This window comes from Hipposideros armiger, unplaced genomic scaffold (assembly GCF_001890085.2).
Source record: "Hipposideros armiger isolate ML-2016 unplaced genomic scaffold, ASM189008v1 scaffold_49, whole genome shotgun sequence".
Classification (NCBI taxonomy): Eukaryota; Metazoa; Chordata; class Mammalia; order Chiroptera; family Hipposideridae; genus Hipposideros; species Hipposideros armiger.
This window is the reverse complement of record NW_017731399.1, coordinates 175,834-189,032: the sequence shown is the minus strand read 5'-3', so window position 1 is coordinate 189,032 and position 13,199 is coordinate 175,834. Positions and strand designations below refer to the sequence as shown.

Genomic DNA, 13,199 nt, shown 5'->3' with positions numbered 1-13,199 from the left:
CAATCAGGGAACCTGCTTTGTTCATCTCAATACCCCCAGTGTTATGGCAAGATACCCCACAGGCATGTAGTAAATGCATACTGAACAAATGACATGTGCACAAGGAAGATGAAAAAGTTGAAAGTCAAATAAAAGGAGAATGTCTTATTTGTACCAAAAGGCTTCCTTCAGTCTCTATTTTTATCACAATGAGGAAGAGAATAACTTTTAAAAGACTGGACCAGAAGGATGTTTTAAATGCTATTTCAGCTACCTTTATATTTTCTAATATTAACGTGACTAAAGTCACCTCTACCACTAACCCAAAGACTTAATATTAAATAAGGCCAGCAGTGAATCCCACAACAAACTAACTCACTGTTGTGTTTGAAAACTCGAATGGTTGCTCCTGAGAGTCTGGCTCCCAGAACCAGGGAGGCATGGTTCAGTTCATCACTCAGAATCAGGCAGCCCTGCAAAACCACAAACACAGGAAGATAAGACACTGCGGGGAAGGGCTGAGTTACACAAATTACCAAATGCTAAAATCTTTAAGAAAATTACATCTTATTAAGGAAAGCGTGTATAACAGCAAAGCTATCAATTTCAAGAAGAAAAAAAAAGTATACATGATAATCTTTTCTTTGCAAAATTAACTTAGAAGTAGATGCAAAATTCTATTTTAATTTCTTTTTAATTTCTTCAGTCCTGAGATGGACATACATATTCAGCTATAGAGCAACAGGCTTTCATTTATACCTAAAATCTGATATATCAGATAGTCTTCATAGGGTTTCAATTTTGTTGGTGTGATGGAATTCCATGAGTTTTGGTATGATGTACTATTTTATCTGTGGAAAAAGTGTTTGGGGGTTAAGGCAGCTGAGGGAGTAATGTCTGTGGAAACAGTGCATTCTCCTATCCACATCCAGAGTTCAATGGGGAATCCACGTATTAATCTTTTCTGAAAGTGACATGGAGTGTAGGCTTCAGTTTTGCCCTTAAAAAATCCCTGAACAAGCTTTGCTTTAACAGATAAACATGGGTTTCTACTAAGGCAACAAGAAAAGTCTGAAGCTCTCAGGAGTTTTAGTTCTTCCTCAGTTCTGATTCTTCCACATCTCATGAAGGCTCCAAACTATAAGATCTGCACACAGAAACATGTTTTTCTCTGTCAACTATGGTCTCAAACTATCCGATCAGATAGAAAAAGATGCAGAAATTACTAGCAAGTTCCCATGAGAATAAAAGAGAGATATACAGACTTACATATATATGTCTATTTATTACAGAATATTCCTGAAGGGCTACTTAAGAAACTTGTAATGACAGATGTCTGTCTGAAATTTTTACTGTGTGTAAAAGTTATTAAGATAAAAAAACTTCCCAATTAAAAATGTGCAGGTTAAAAATGAAGAGAAGTAGAGTTGGAGGTACCAATATGGACTGATGGTTTTTAAAATTTATATACATACATGTATACACATGCACACAGACATGTGTACACGAGTTAGGATACATTCACATATTTTTCTAGCTCTATTCATTGAAGAGCGAGAAGCAATGACACCCCATTCTCAATAAACACACCAAACCTTGGTTTCTAAATACCATTCTCCAATAAAAGGAACCAGGGCTCAATGGAGAACTGGTTGACCCCAAGGCCAAGATAGGTTTTAAAAAAAAAGTGCCTGGAGCACCTTGTTATGCAACAAAGTAAGAAAAATGCTTTTGGGTGGGTAGGGGGAGAAGATGGCGCATTCAAAGGGCACAGGAATGATTTCCCAATGGTCAATACTAGAACAACTTGAGCAACAAAATAAAAAGCAATCATATTGGACCCAAATAATAAAATATTCATGGATCTACACTTATACAACTAAATGCAATGAGGATACCTGACTGGATACTGGAACAGAAAAATGGTATCAGTGGGAAAACTGGTGAAATGAAATAAGTTCTGTACTTTGGTTAACAGTATTGTACCAAGGTTAGTTTCTTAGATTTGATATATGTTCCACTGTTACATAGGATAGTAACACAAAGGGAGGCTGAATGAAGGGTATACAGGAACTCTCTTGCAACTCTTCTGTAAGTCTAAATTTAACTTTGGAGGGGCGGGTGGGTTAAGGTTAAAATCGTAAAAACTGAGAGAAACTGGATAAAAATGAAGAGAGGCTGGATTTCTCTTTACATCTACACATCCTTTACTTAACCGCTCTTGGTGTTCCATTATACCTTAAAAGGATCCCCTCCTTTCCCTCTACACAACTTTATTTTCTTCTTTTCCAGTTAATTTTTTTCTTGGCAAATCTGTAATCTAATTGTGTTCTTTTTGTTTATCATGCCCTTTTTAGACAGGTTTATTCACCATTTCTATGTATCATCAATCTGTTTTTTCTTCTAACCTACCATGAGGCTCTATTATATACTTGGTTCAGAAATAAAAATCAAATATCAGCAGTTAACATCTAAGTGCTTAATATGTTCCAGGCATTTTGTTAAGGGTTTTAAACATATTATTACTTTTAATCCTCACAACAAATCTGTGAGGTAGGTACTATTATTATCCCCACTTTACATATGTGGAAACTTCCGTTCAGAGGAGTTACAAGTCATAGGCATGTATTATAAGTGACTCAATACAAAGTTTCTGCTTCCAGAACACACGCTCTTAGTCAATACACTCTCCCCTGCCTTTCAGCTGAATAATCAACCACCTCACATAAAAGTCTTATATCAGATTCAAAGAAATAGTAAAACTGGATTAGCTGCTGCCTTTAATGGATTAAATAATATTTAATAACATTTCAACTACATTTGATTTGGAAGATAATTAAGGTAGTATCTTCCATGTCTGTATATAAGAAATCTAATTCTAGATAGTGATTGTTGGACTTTGTGAGATAGAAAGGGAAGCCAAATGAAATCATTTAACCCTCTCGTGTGAAAAATTCTGAGAAATTCCAAATAAGCATCTCAAGTGTATAATGCCAAAATGCAGGACAACAATGTATTAAATCAATGTGAAGTCAAAGAACCATACATTTATGTCTTTCAAGGAATTTGTCCATTGTATCTAAGTTGTTGAAGTTAGTGGCATAAAGTTGTTTTTTATACCTTCCTTATTATCTTTTTATAAGATGTATAGTGATGTACCCCTCTCTCATTCTTCCTACTGGTAATTTGTGTCTTCTCTTTTTATCGGGACCAGTCTGGCCAGAGATTTAGCAATTTTATTTATTTTCTCAAAGAATCAGCTGTGGATTCACTGACTTCTCCTGTTATATATTTTCTAATTCACTGATTTCTGCATTTACCTTCATTGTACCTTTTTCTGGAATTTTTGGCTTAATTTGCTCTTCATTTTCTCATTTCGTAAGGTGAAAGTTTAGATGGCTGAGTCAAACTCTTCTTTTTTCCTAATATAAGCATTTAAAGGTATATATTTCCATCTGAGCATTGCTTCATCTTCATCCCACAAATTATGATGTTACATTTCCAGTTAGTTCAAATACATTCTATTTTGCCTTTCTTCTTTGACCCATGGGTTATTTAATAGTGTACTGCTTAATTTTCAAATACTGGAGGATTTTCCAGATATCCTGGTGTTACGGATTTCTAATTTAATTCCACTATGGTCAGAAAACACATTTTGAATAATTTCAATTCTTTTAAATTTGTTAAGGCTTTTTTAATGGCCCAGAAAATGGTCTATCTCGGTAAGTGTTTCACTGTCGGGTGAAGTGTTTCATAAATGTCAATTAGGTCAAGCTGGTTGACTGTTTTTCAAGTGTTCTATATCCTCACTGATTTTTGTTCTAGCTCTTCTATCAATTATTGAGAGAGGGCAATTAAGATTGCTATAACACTTCTGTATTTGTCTGTTTCTCCTTTCAGTCTCATTAATTTTTGCTTCACATACTTTGAAGCGCTGTTATTAGGTGTCTATATTAAAACTGTATGTCCTCTTAATAAATAGCCTTCTTTATTATTATGCAATGTTCCTCTTTATCCCCCTAAATATTCCTTGCTCTGAAATCCTTGTTTATGTTAATATGTAGTCACTCCAACCTTCTTTTGATTATCGTTTGCATGCAATATCTTTTTTCCTTCTTTTACTTTTAACTTACCTGTGCCTTTAAACATAAAGTAGGTTTCTGGTGGAAACCTACTTAATATTATCTAACCTGACAGTCTTCTACTTGGAATGTATAAACCATTTACATTTAATGTGGTAGCAATATAATTGGATTTAAATGTCCTCTCTTGCTATTTGGTTTCTATTTGCCTCATCTGTTCCTTGGGAACCTACAATTATATCACTGTAAAGGGCGTTAGAGCTAACCTAATCCAAGTACTTCATTTACAAAGGAAAATTTAAGCCTCAGAAAGGTTGTGACATTGTAACACAGCTAAAGTTAAATCTGACCATATAATCAACCAAACAAAAACTCAAGTCTTCTGACTCATGAATCCACTGATTTTGTCAATATGCCATTCATAGATATCAATGTTAAAATGTGAGTAACCTTGAGGGACCTTTCAACCTAACAGTGCCAATCTGCTGAAATGTGATTTACAACATCTCTATCTCTTTTCTTTTCTACTACCCCCTCACAAACTCTACCCATAGAAAATAAAATACAGACACAATGTGTGTTTGTGTATTTATTATTACTTTTAACCTTTTTTTTTCCCCCCTTAGCTGAGCCTTCCTGCCACCTGTTGGCAGCTCAGCGGCAGCTCAGCTCGGGCCGGGACTCGAACTGCTGTTGCTCAGAGCTCACACTCTTGAGTGAGCTCTTAACCAACTGAGCCACTCGGCCGGCCCACTTTTAATCTATATTAACAGACACACACACACAAACACACATATTCTGCCCATATCTCTCTGAGCAATCTGAATTACAGTGAGAACAAGAATGTATTTTCATATTTTTCTACTTAGGAAAAACCACCTGTTGAATAAGTTTCCAAATTAAAGACTCTTTCTTCCATAATTTTAGCCTTTTATGAGGTTTTATTAGAATTCCCTTCGAAACGGTATGAAACGAAGAAGGCAAGAGTCATCTAATGGAAACGGAAAGGATCAAGAAAGCTTCAACCGATGTTAAGTCTCCATGGAATATACTTATCCAAAAATTTGTGACAGAAACATCTTTGGGTAAACTGTTTGGCCTAAGGTTTATAACAGCTTCTGGCTTGCTCTGAATGCTTTATAAATCACAGTAATTTTCATTAATGACAGACTAAGTCTTACTTTGCTAACAAGAGCAGGAATGTTCATCGAATTTGTTGCAAATCCCATGCCATAGGCCATAGCAGCTTCAACTCCCAAGAAAGTTGCCACAAGCTTCTCTAGTTCTTCATGCTTGTCCAGGTTTCCTGTGCGAGAAAGTTAATGAAGTCAATACCACCAAATCCCAAATTTAAGAATCCCTCATTACTTTATAAAAAGAAATCATAGTCTACATGTTAAATCCTCTTCAGGCTAAGGTAATGTTCACAAAGAACACAATAGTTGAATAAATTTAGACTCAGCACCTGTGGTGAAATTTCTGTAAGAGGGTTACCAACAAGATCTCCCATTCCTGTTCACGCATAGGAGTTCCAGGTTTCGGCCTTAACAAGCCTGGCAACACCCGCCTTTATACTTTGGAAGTCAGCTGCCATGTAAAAGTATCTATTGTAATTAGCCTGTTGTAAAGATAGACCATGTGGGACAGAGAGGGGCTCTGGAGAATAAAAGACTAAGGGAGGTGGGGGTTCAGACCTCAGCTGATCCCACTGCCCAGTGAGGAGCAGACACGTGAGTGAAGCTATCTTGGATATTCCCTCCTCAGTCATAATGCCCCACATGGAGCTGAGATCAACAAGAAGCCCTTCCCAAATTGCAGAATCACAAGCAAATAAATGTATGTTTCTGTTTTATTTTTTTATTTTATTTTATTTTTTATTTTTTATTTTTTTTAGCTGAGCCATCCTGCCACCTGTTGGCAGCTCAGCGGCTGCTCAGCTCGGGCTGACTTGAACCGCTGTTGCTCAGAGCTCAAACTCTTGAGCGAGCTCTTAACCAACTGAGCCACTCAGCCGGCCCCTTGTATGTTTCTGTTTTAAATCACTAAGTTTTGGGATGGTTTGTTATGCAGCAAATGACAGGTTAAATAGCACCCTCCCTCACTCTGATCTGACTGGTAAGCTTGCATTGTGATTTTACATCAGTACTCAAATCCATAAGGGTCGAACAACACTGATCAGTGATATTGGCTACATGCAAAGGGAAAAGATGCTGAGAAAGAAGACTGTTGAACTTGGATGCCATGTGTCCTTAAAGCTTAATCAAATCATTTAACTTCTCTGGGCCTCAGTTTCTTATCTGTTAAATGCCAATAGTAGTATTTGCTGTCTACCTCATGACATTCTGTGAGGGTCAAAAGAGATAATGTGTTCAAGCACTTTATAAAATATAAAGTGCCATAAAGGTGTAAGTATGATTACTGTATGTTGTCAATGCTCCTTTAACCACATCAATGGGGACGCTGAGTGAGAACAATCGAGCTGTATTTGCCAATCTCTAGACCCTTGAGAAATAACAAGGAATTGTTGCTTTAATCCACCAAGTTTTGGTGTGATTCATAGTAATAAATATCCAGAAAGATGCCTTATAACTTCTATGGTTATCAGTTCTCTAGAACAAAATGGAAGAATTTGGAATTTTCCTTTGAACTAAAATAAATCTTTCTCTAAATCTGTTAACCTTTACATTTTATAGACTTATATTCATAATGAGAATTAGCATTATTGAATATTTACCATGTTATAAGCACTTCACATGAATTGGCTTATTTAATTCTTGAAACAGCCCTTGAAAAGGTAGGAATTATTATTATTATTAGCCCCAAATTACAAGTATGGAAACAGACTAACCCTCATTTGCCCATAGTCTCAGTACTGATAAATGGCACTCTTGACCACTATCATTTAAAAAAGTCATTAAAATTATAAATGAATAAATACTTATGGAACTTTTTAGATATATTCTGTATGTATAACATAATGGAAAAGATACTGGGTTGTCAAAAAAGTCATGATGCATTTTTGCAACGAAAAACATAGAAAAAAATATGTCATGACTTTTTCGACAACCAATAAATATGTTTCAAAATGTATTGAAAGCGTTAAAATCATCCATCACTTCAAAAAAATAAAGAATTCTTTACTTGATCTAAACTAAATGGCAAAGTATGTATTTGGACACTTAATATCCTGGTTCTCTAATAGTATTATTCCCTCCTGAGCAAAAGAAGTTAAGAACATCAGCTAGCCAAACATAGCCTACACTCACCCATTTCCTGCCGAGTGCTGCACACACCAACTCCATATTTCTCGAGGACTCTGGCAGCTGCTTCCTGACATGATCCAGTATTCCGTGCAAATCCAAGATAGTTGTAGGAACCCATATTTATAACATCTTTAATTGTATTCCCTGTGTACCTGTTTTCCAAAAGCATAAAAGGTCATGAAACTCATGAGCAAGTCAGATACGTACATGTGATAATACACGTACTGGTAAATACAAAAGGAAGCACCATATATAGGAGGTAGAGAGAATATGGCCCAAATGAAAAGCAGCTCAAACTCACTACCAATAAGGGAAATGGGAGTCAAAACAAAATACCAATTTTCACTTATCAATAAAGACAAAGATTGGGCTGGCTGAGTGGCACGTTGGCTAAGAGTTGGCTTGGAATGCCAGCTCTGAGCAGCAGGGCCCCGGTTCGGGTCCCACATGAGGGCCAGTGACGCTGCGCCCTCTACAGCTAAGATGGTGAACAACAGCTCGACCTAGAGCTGGGCAGCCGTGAGTCACCAGCAACGGCGTAGGCTGCAGCCCCTGCTGCAGTGGGCTGCCATAAGCTACTGTGAATGGCTGGCAGCCGGCGTGAGCTGGCGTGAGGTGCCGCGAGCGGCAGTCCAATGGCCAGCGAGCAACTGCCTCACCCGGGAAGAGAGTAATGACAATACCAACATGGGCCAGTGAAGCGACATCCTCCACAACTAGACTGAAGAACAAAAGGACTTGTCTGTTCCCCTTCCCCAATTCCCCAATAAAATCTTTAAAAATAATAGTAATAATAATGACAAAGATTTAAAAACTGACCATATCTAGTATTGGCTAGGACAGTCTCATACAGTATAGATAAGAATAACAGTCAGCACTGTGTTTTGGGAAGACAGTTTGGCAGTACTTATCCATTAAAAGATACACACACTCAGACTCAGCAATGCCCACACGCATTTGAGGGGCTATATGTGTAAGGATCCTTTAAGAATCACCACAATAGGTCATGTCCCTTCGCTAGGCACACAAACCAGTGGCATTCCACATAGTGGAAGCTCAGGCAGCTAGGGCCACCTAGTAAAAATGACATGGTTCAGAGACCCCACCAACCTACGAAAGACATAAAACGTGGACAAGAGGGCCGGCCGAGTGGTTCAGTTGGTTAAGAGCTCGCTCAAGAGTGTGAGCTCTAAGCAACAGGGTCGCTGGTTCAATTCCCAGCCCGAGCTGAGCTGCCAACAGTTGGCAGAATGGCTCAGCAAAAAAAAACAAAAAACCTGGACAAGAAATAAACTACTGATCTTTTAACTCTGAGATTTGAGGGTACTTAAAACAGGGTGATGCAGCCCAACCTGTATACACTATGTAGACCTATGCTATAGGATACTAACGAGCCACTACAATATATACAAATAATGAGCTTGTGTGAATATACACAGGAAGGGTGTTACCAATATGTTAGCAAGTAAAAAAGCAAGATGTAATACGATTTCTATAGCATGACTCCATTTTTGTAAATAAAAAGCTACCTGGGTGTAACCTCAGTATCTATATTACATACATACCGCACAGAAAAACACTTGGAAGAATAATATTCAACAAACTGATAACAATGGTTACCTCTGGGAAGTGAGCATTTGTGGGAGTGGATTTGCAGAGGGATAGTAACAGTTAGCTGTCATGCGGGACTTGCAGTTTATCTGTATTTTTTATCTTTTTTTTTTTCTTTTTCTTTTTTTTTTTTAAAGATTTTTATTGGGGAATTGCGGGGAGGGGAACAGTGCTGGGGAATTGGGGGAAGGGGAACAGACAAGTTGCTGTCGTTTTGTTCTTCAATCTAGTTGTGGAGGTCGTTGCTTCACTGGCCCAAGCTGGCACCATCATTGTGCTCTTCTCTGGCGAGGCAGATCAGTCGCATCAGTCGCCGGCTTCTGGACGGCCGCTCACTGCGGCTGCTGGCCGCTCACGCTGGCTGCTGGCTACACGCGGTAGCCCATGGCAACCCACTGCCACAGGGACTGCAGCCTACGCCGCCGCCGGCGACTCATGGCAGCCCAGCTCCAGGTTGAGCTGTTGTTCAGCATCTTAGCTGTGGAGGGCAGTGTCACTGGCCCTCCTATGTGGGATCCGAACCGGGGCCCTCTGGCATCCCAAGCGAGTTCTTAACCATCGCGCCACTCGGCCGGCCCTTTATCTTTTTTTTATAATGGCAATGCAATCATGTAATACTTGAGCAATCTAAACAAAGAATAAAGTTTTATGACTATAAAAGTTTTATAAACTATTCAATCCATTTAAGTAAAAACACTCCATGTATCCTTGAATCATTTGAGAAATCAAAATATCCAGAAATAAATTCAGATGCTTGATTCTGGTAAGTAGCATAATAGAAAGGACAGTTTTTCTTCCTTCCTTCCTTTTTTTTTTTTAGGACAAATTTTGTTTTCAACTATAACCAAACACAGTATCAAAGTAACAGAAAAATCCCAGTAACAATGAACAATAGGCAAGGAAACTAATCATGCTACACAGTACTTTCAGCTTCTATTGCTGCTTTGACAGAATACTGTCAAATTTGTAATAGACTATTTTCTGAAGTGAAGAAATTCTTTTTTTATTATTAAGAAATAGTTTCCCAAACGAGACTCACTTGAACGACCAGTTGTAATCATGAGACTGTCTCTCCATGATGTCCACCCTGGCTCCAGGCACACTACAGATGGGTCGATTCCAGTTGTCTCTAATCCTCATATACAGGTTCCTTGTATAGAAGTTTTCGAAATCCTGATACAATGACACAAAGTCCTGCCAACAAATGGGGAAATACCATAAATTTAACTGAGTTACTTTTAAAAACTTTACAACTTCCCTTTTCATATTGCAAGAGCACTTGAGAAAAAGAGGTCAATTACAATGAATTAACTGGTGTAGAAAATATTTTGAAAGATATCAATTCTATTTATTTTAAAACAACTCTTAATCAGGTAAAAGTCACGTAGCTTTGATGGCTGCTTATAAGAAATGGTTGCAAATATAATAACTATCTACTGCATAAACATAGAGCCAAAAAATTAAACTAATAAAGTAGGCCTCATAGAAATAAAAAACTTAGTTGAACAATTCTGTCATGAAATGGTTTTCCTTCCTAATAAACCCACAAAGACTGCTCTTCCGCTCCCCCGATAAAATACTGATTGGGGAAAGGCCATAAAAATCCCTATAATTCCAGTTTCAAACAAACAAAAAAACAATTCCAAATTTAAGATTCCATTCTCTGCATATTTTAAAGTATCAAAATGAAACAAATTCAAAGAAAAATGATAAACAAGAAACACTAAGATGTAGGTTATAGAAAGACACCTAGGTAATGGGGTAAACCAACCAACCAAACAAGAAACACTTGTACTATATACAGTTTTCCTATAGTCGGCAAACCACTGAGCTTCTAGCTCTCAGATCCCGGCTTGGTGCCTTATCTAAACGAATCCGCTAAATGAGCTAATCAAAGACATTCAAAGGTTTAAGCCTTATTCTATTAAAGATTTTCATTGCTAAAGAAGACTCTACATAAAACTTTAAAATTAACAAACTTCTATGACATTGGACTCTGAAGTGCCCACTAAATAAGCCTCATAGTAGATAAAACTTCTTTACAAAAAGCTGAGCAGAGTCAGAAAGTACTCTTAGGAATTTGCAGTACCTGATACCATCTCTTACATTTCTTTATGAGAAAACAGCCATATATAATGTGTCTATAACAAATGGAAATTTATTACTTAGGTAATGTGTCCCTTTTGATAGTATTCTCTTTCAACAAGAATACTGGATGAGTGAAAACTGAAACAGACATCCAAATTCTAACTAAGGCCTTTCCTTTGACTCTTATGCACCATGCACGTATTTTCCAACATCCCAATCCTTAGTACTGTTTCAATAGGGTAAACAGTACTAACTCTTCCCAGTCTCTTATCTTTATAACCATTCTAAACACTGCACATTAATTTTAAATGTTTTAACTCAAATACTTCAAAGAAATACTCCACCATAGACAAATTTTTATTAGCAACAAAGAGCAATATTTTTTGTTTTTACAATATAAACATCAGAAAAAAACTTAACAGTTTGGTCCTATTTAACAGAAAGGTTATCAAACCCCAAGACAGGAAAAAAGGCTAGAATGAGGCAGAGCTTTGGTAACCAGTGACAAAGCTGTCTGTGGTTAGAGGAAAGGGATGGGTTCCAATCTCCTAAACAGACACTGCCAAGGTCAGGGAGCTCCACCTCTCCTTATCCTTACAATGACAGGACAATTAAGTCCAATGTTAAGAGACCAAAAGCAGGTGGGACAGAATAGAAGAGGCTTCCTTTACCCTGAGCTAAATTCCAGGATCATGGCTTTAACTGCAATTAGAAGTTTGGTAGAGAGATCTGAAAGGCAGCTAACCAGACTCCCTGCAGTCTAAGCAATGAAGTAAGAAAGTAGACAAGAGAGAATCACTATTTGGGGTTCCAGTTCTAGGCAACAGGAATGCTTGTGTCCAAAAATACCTCATACACTTTATTCTAGGTCTAGGGTTAAACTGAAGGACTTGTCTTTTCCTTCATTCATTCAAGCATCTTTTACTGAAAACTCAATCAATACACACTGGATTCTTTGCTAGACTCAGGATACATTAAACAACAGGATACATTAAAGAACAAGACAGTTTTCTCTGCCCAGCAATGACACCCCCACTATTCCTACCCTCAGCCCCGCATCCCACTCCCATCTTCACCCCCTCCTTCTTCTTCCTCAGTTTAGTCACTGTGAAATGGCTTTAGTCAGGGCCAACCTATTCCTCATTTGCTCAGTCATTGAACAAACATTTACTGAGCAGTACTTCCCAGGCACTAGGCTAAAAATGAGCACTGTAGATAAAAATGAGTAAGACAACCTCCACACTCCCAGGATCTGTTAGTGTAGTGGAGAGCCACACAAAGTTACAATGCAATGCAACACATACTGTAAAGAGATGCTTGCCCAGGGAGTGCCTACCTGGTAGGTGAGTGGCAATAACAGAGTCAAGTGCAAGCCTTAAGGACACACTCTTCATGGACATTTTTCCTGAAGTTCTTCACAAACCCCATTACAGTAGCACAACATGAGGTAAGTAGAGACAAATAATACCTAGTTGAGACTACATTCTGGACCGCTGGGCTTGAAGTGCTCACCCGTTAAGTGACTTCTAGCCTCAAAGACAAAAATTCAAATTCTCAGATTTGTTAATTAGGGATCAGTAAAGATCTTACCAAAAGTAATGTGCGGTCATCTCAATAATTAGCCAATAAATATCCTTTATTTATGTTTAAGCCCATTGGAAGTGAGTCTTCCAAAAAACATCCTATACTGTTTAAAATAAATAGGTACCATGTCATCTAGTGCCTGTGCAGCCCTTAGGATCACAGGGGGAAAGGCTGGGTGCTACCATTCTCAGAAGCTGACCTTGGAACAACTGTACATGTTTGTTAGGAACAATTCTGGCCAACACAGATGTCCAAATACTTTTATATGATAATAAAGATGATAAACAATCACACTGATATAGCAACAAGAGTTCCCAAGTGCTCTACATGTATTTTCTCTTAACTGCACTTGTACCCTCTTACAGAATCTATCACTCCTATTTTCAGGAAGGCAAAATGGCTTTCCCAGTTAGGGAAGCAGTCAGAAGCAGAGCCAGGAACTGATCCTGGTCTTTTAATGCCCAAGTCTGTGCTCCTAACCCCAATGCCATTCTGTGCTCCTCTCATGCTGTACTGCTGCTACATCAACCTGAAATACTCTCTATAGCGCGCGCGCACGCGCACGCGCACGCGCACACACACACACACACAC

The 13,199-nt window shown here is 38.1% G+C and overlaps 1 protein-coding gene across 1 annotated transcript in view; it reads right to left on the bottom strand.

The window, feature by feature from the left end:
* The window catches only part of SPTLC2 (serine palmitoyltransferase long chain base subunit 2), a 98,375-nt gene that overhangs the window by 50,640 nt on the left and 34,536 nt on the right, over window positions 1-13,199 (bottom strand). Inside the window, exons 3-6 of the mRNA XM_019640420.1 lie at window positions 9,975-10,129; window positions 7,328-7,476; window positions 5,243-5,367; window positions 359-452 (exon numbers count right to left, since the gene is read on the bottom strand). Coding sequence (XP_019495965.1) covers window positions 359-452; window positions 5,243-5,367; window positions 7,328-7,476; window positions 9,975-10,129 — 523 coding nt within the window. The remainder of the gene's footprint in view (window positions 1-358; window positions 453-5,242; window positions 5,368-7,327; window positions 7,477-9,974; window positions 10,130-13,199) is intronic.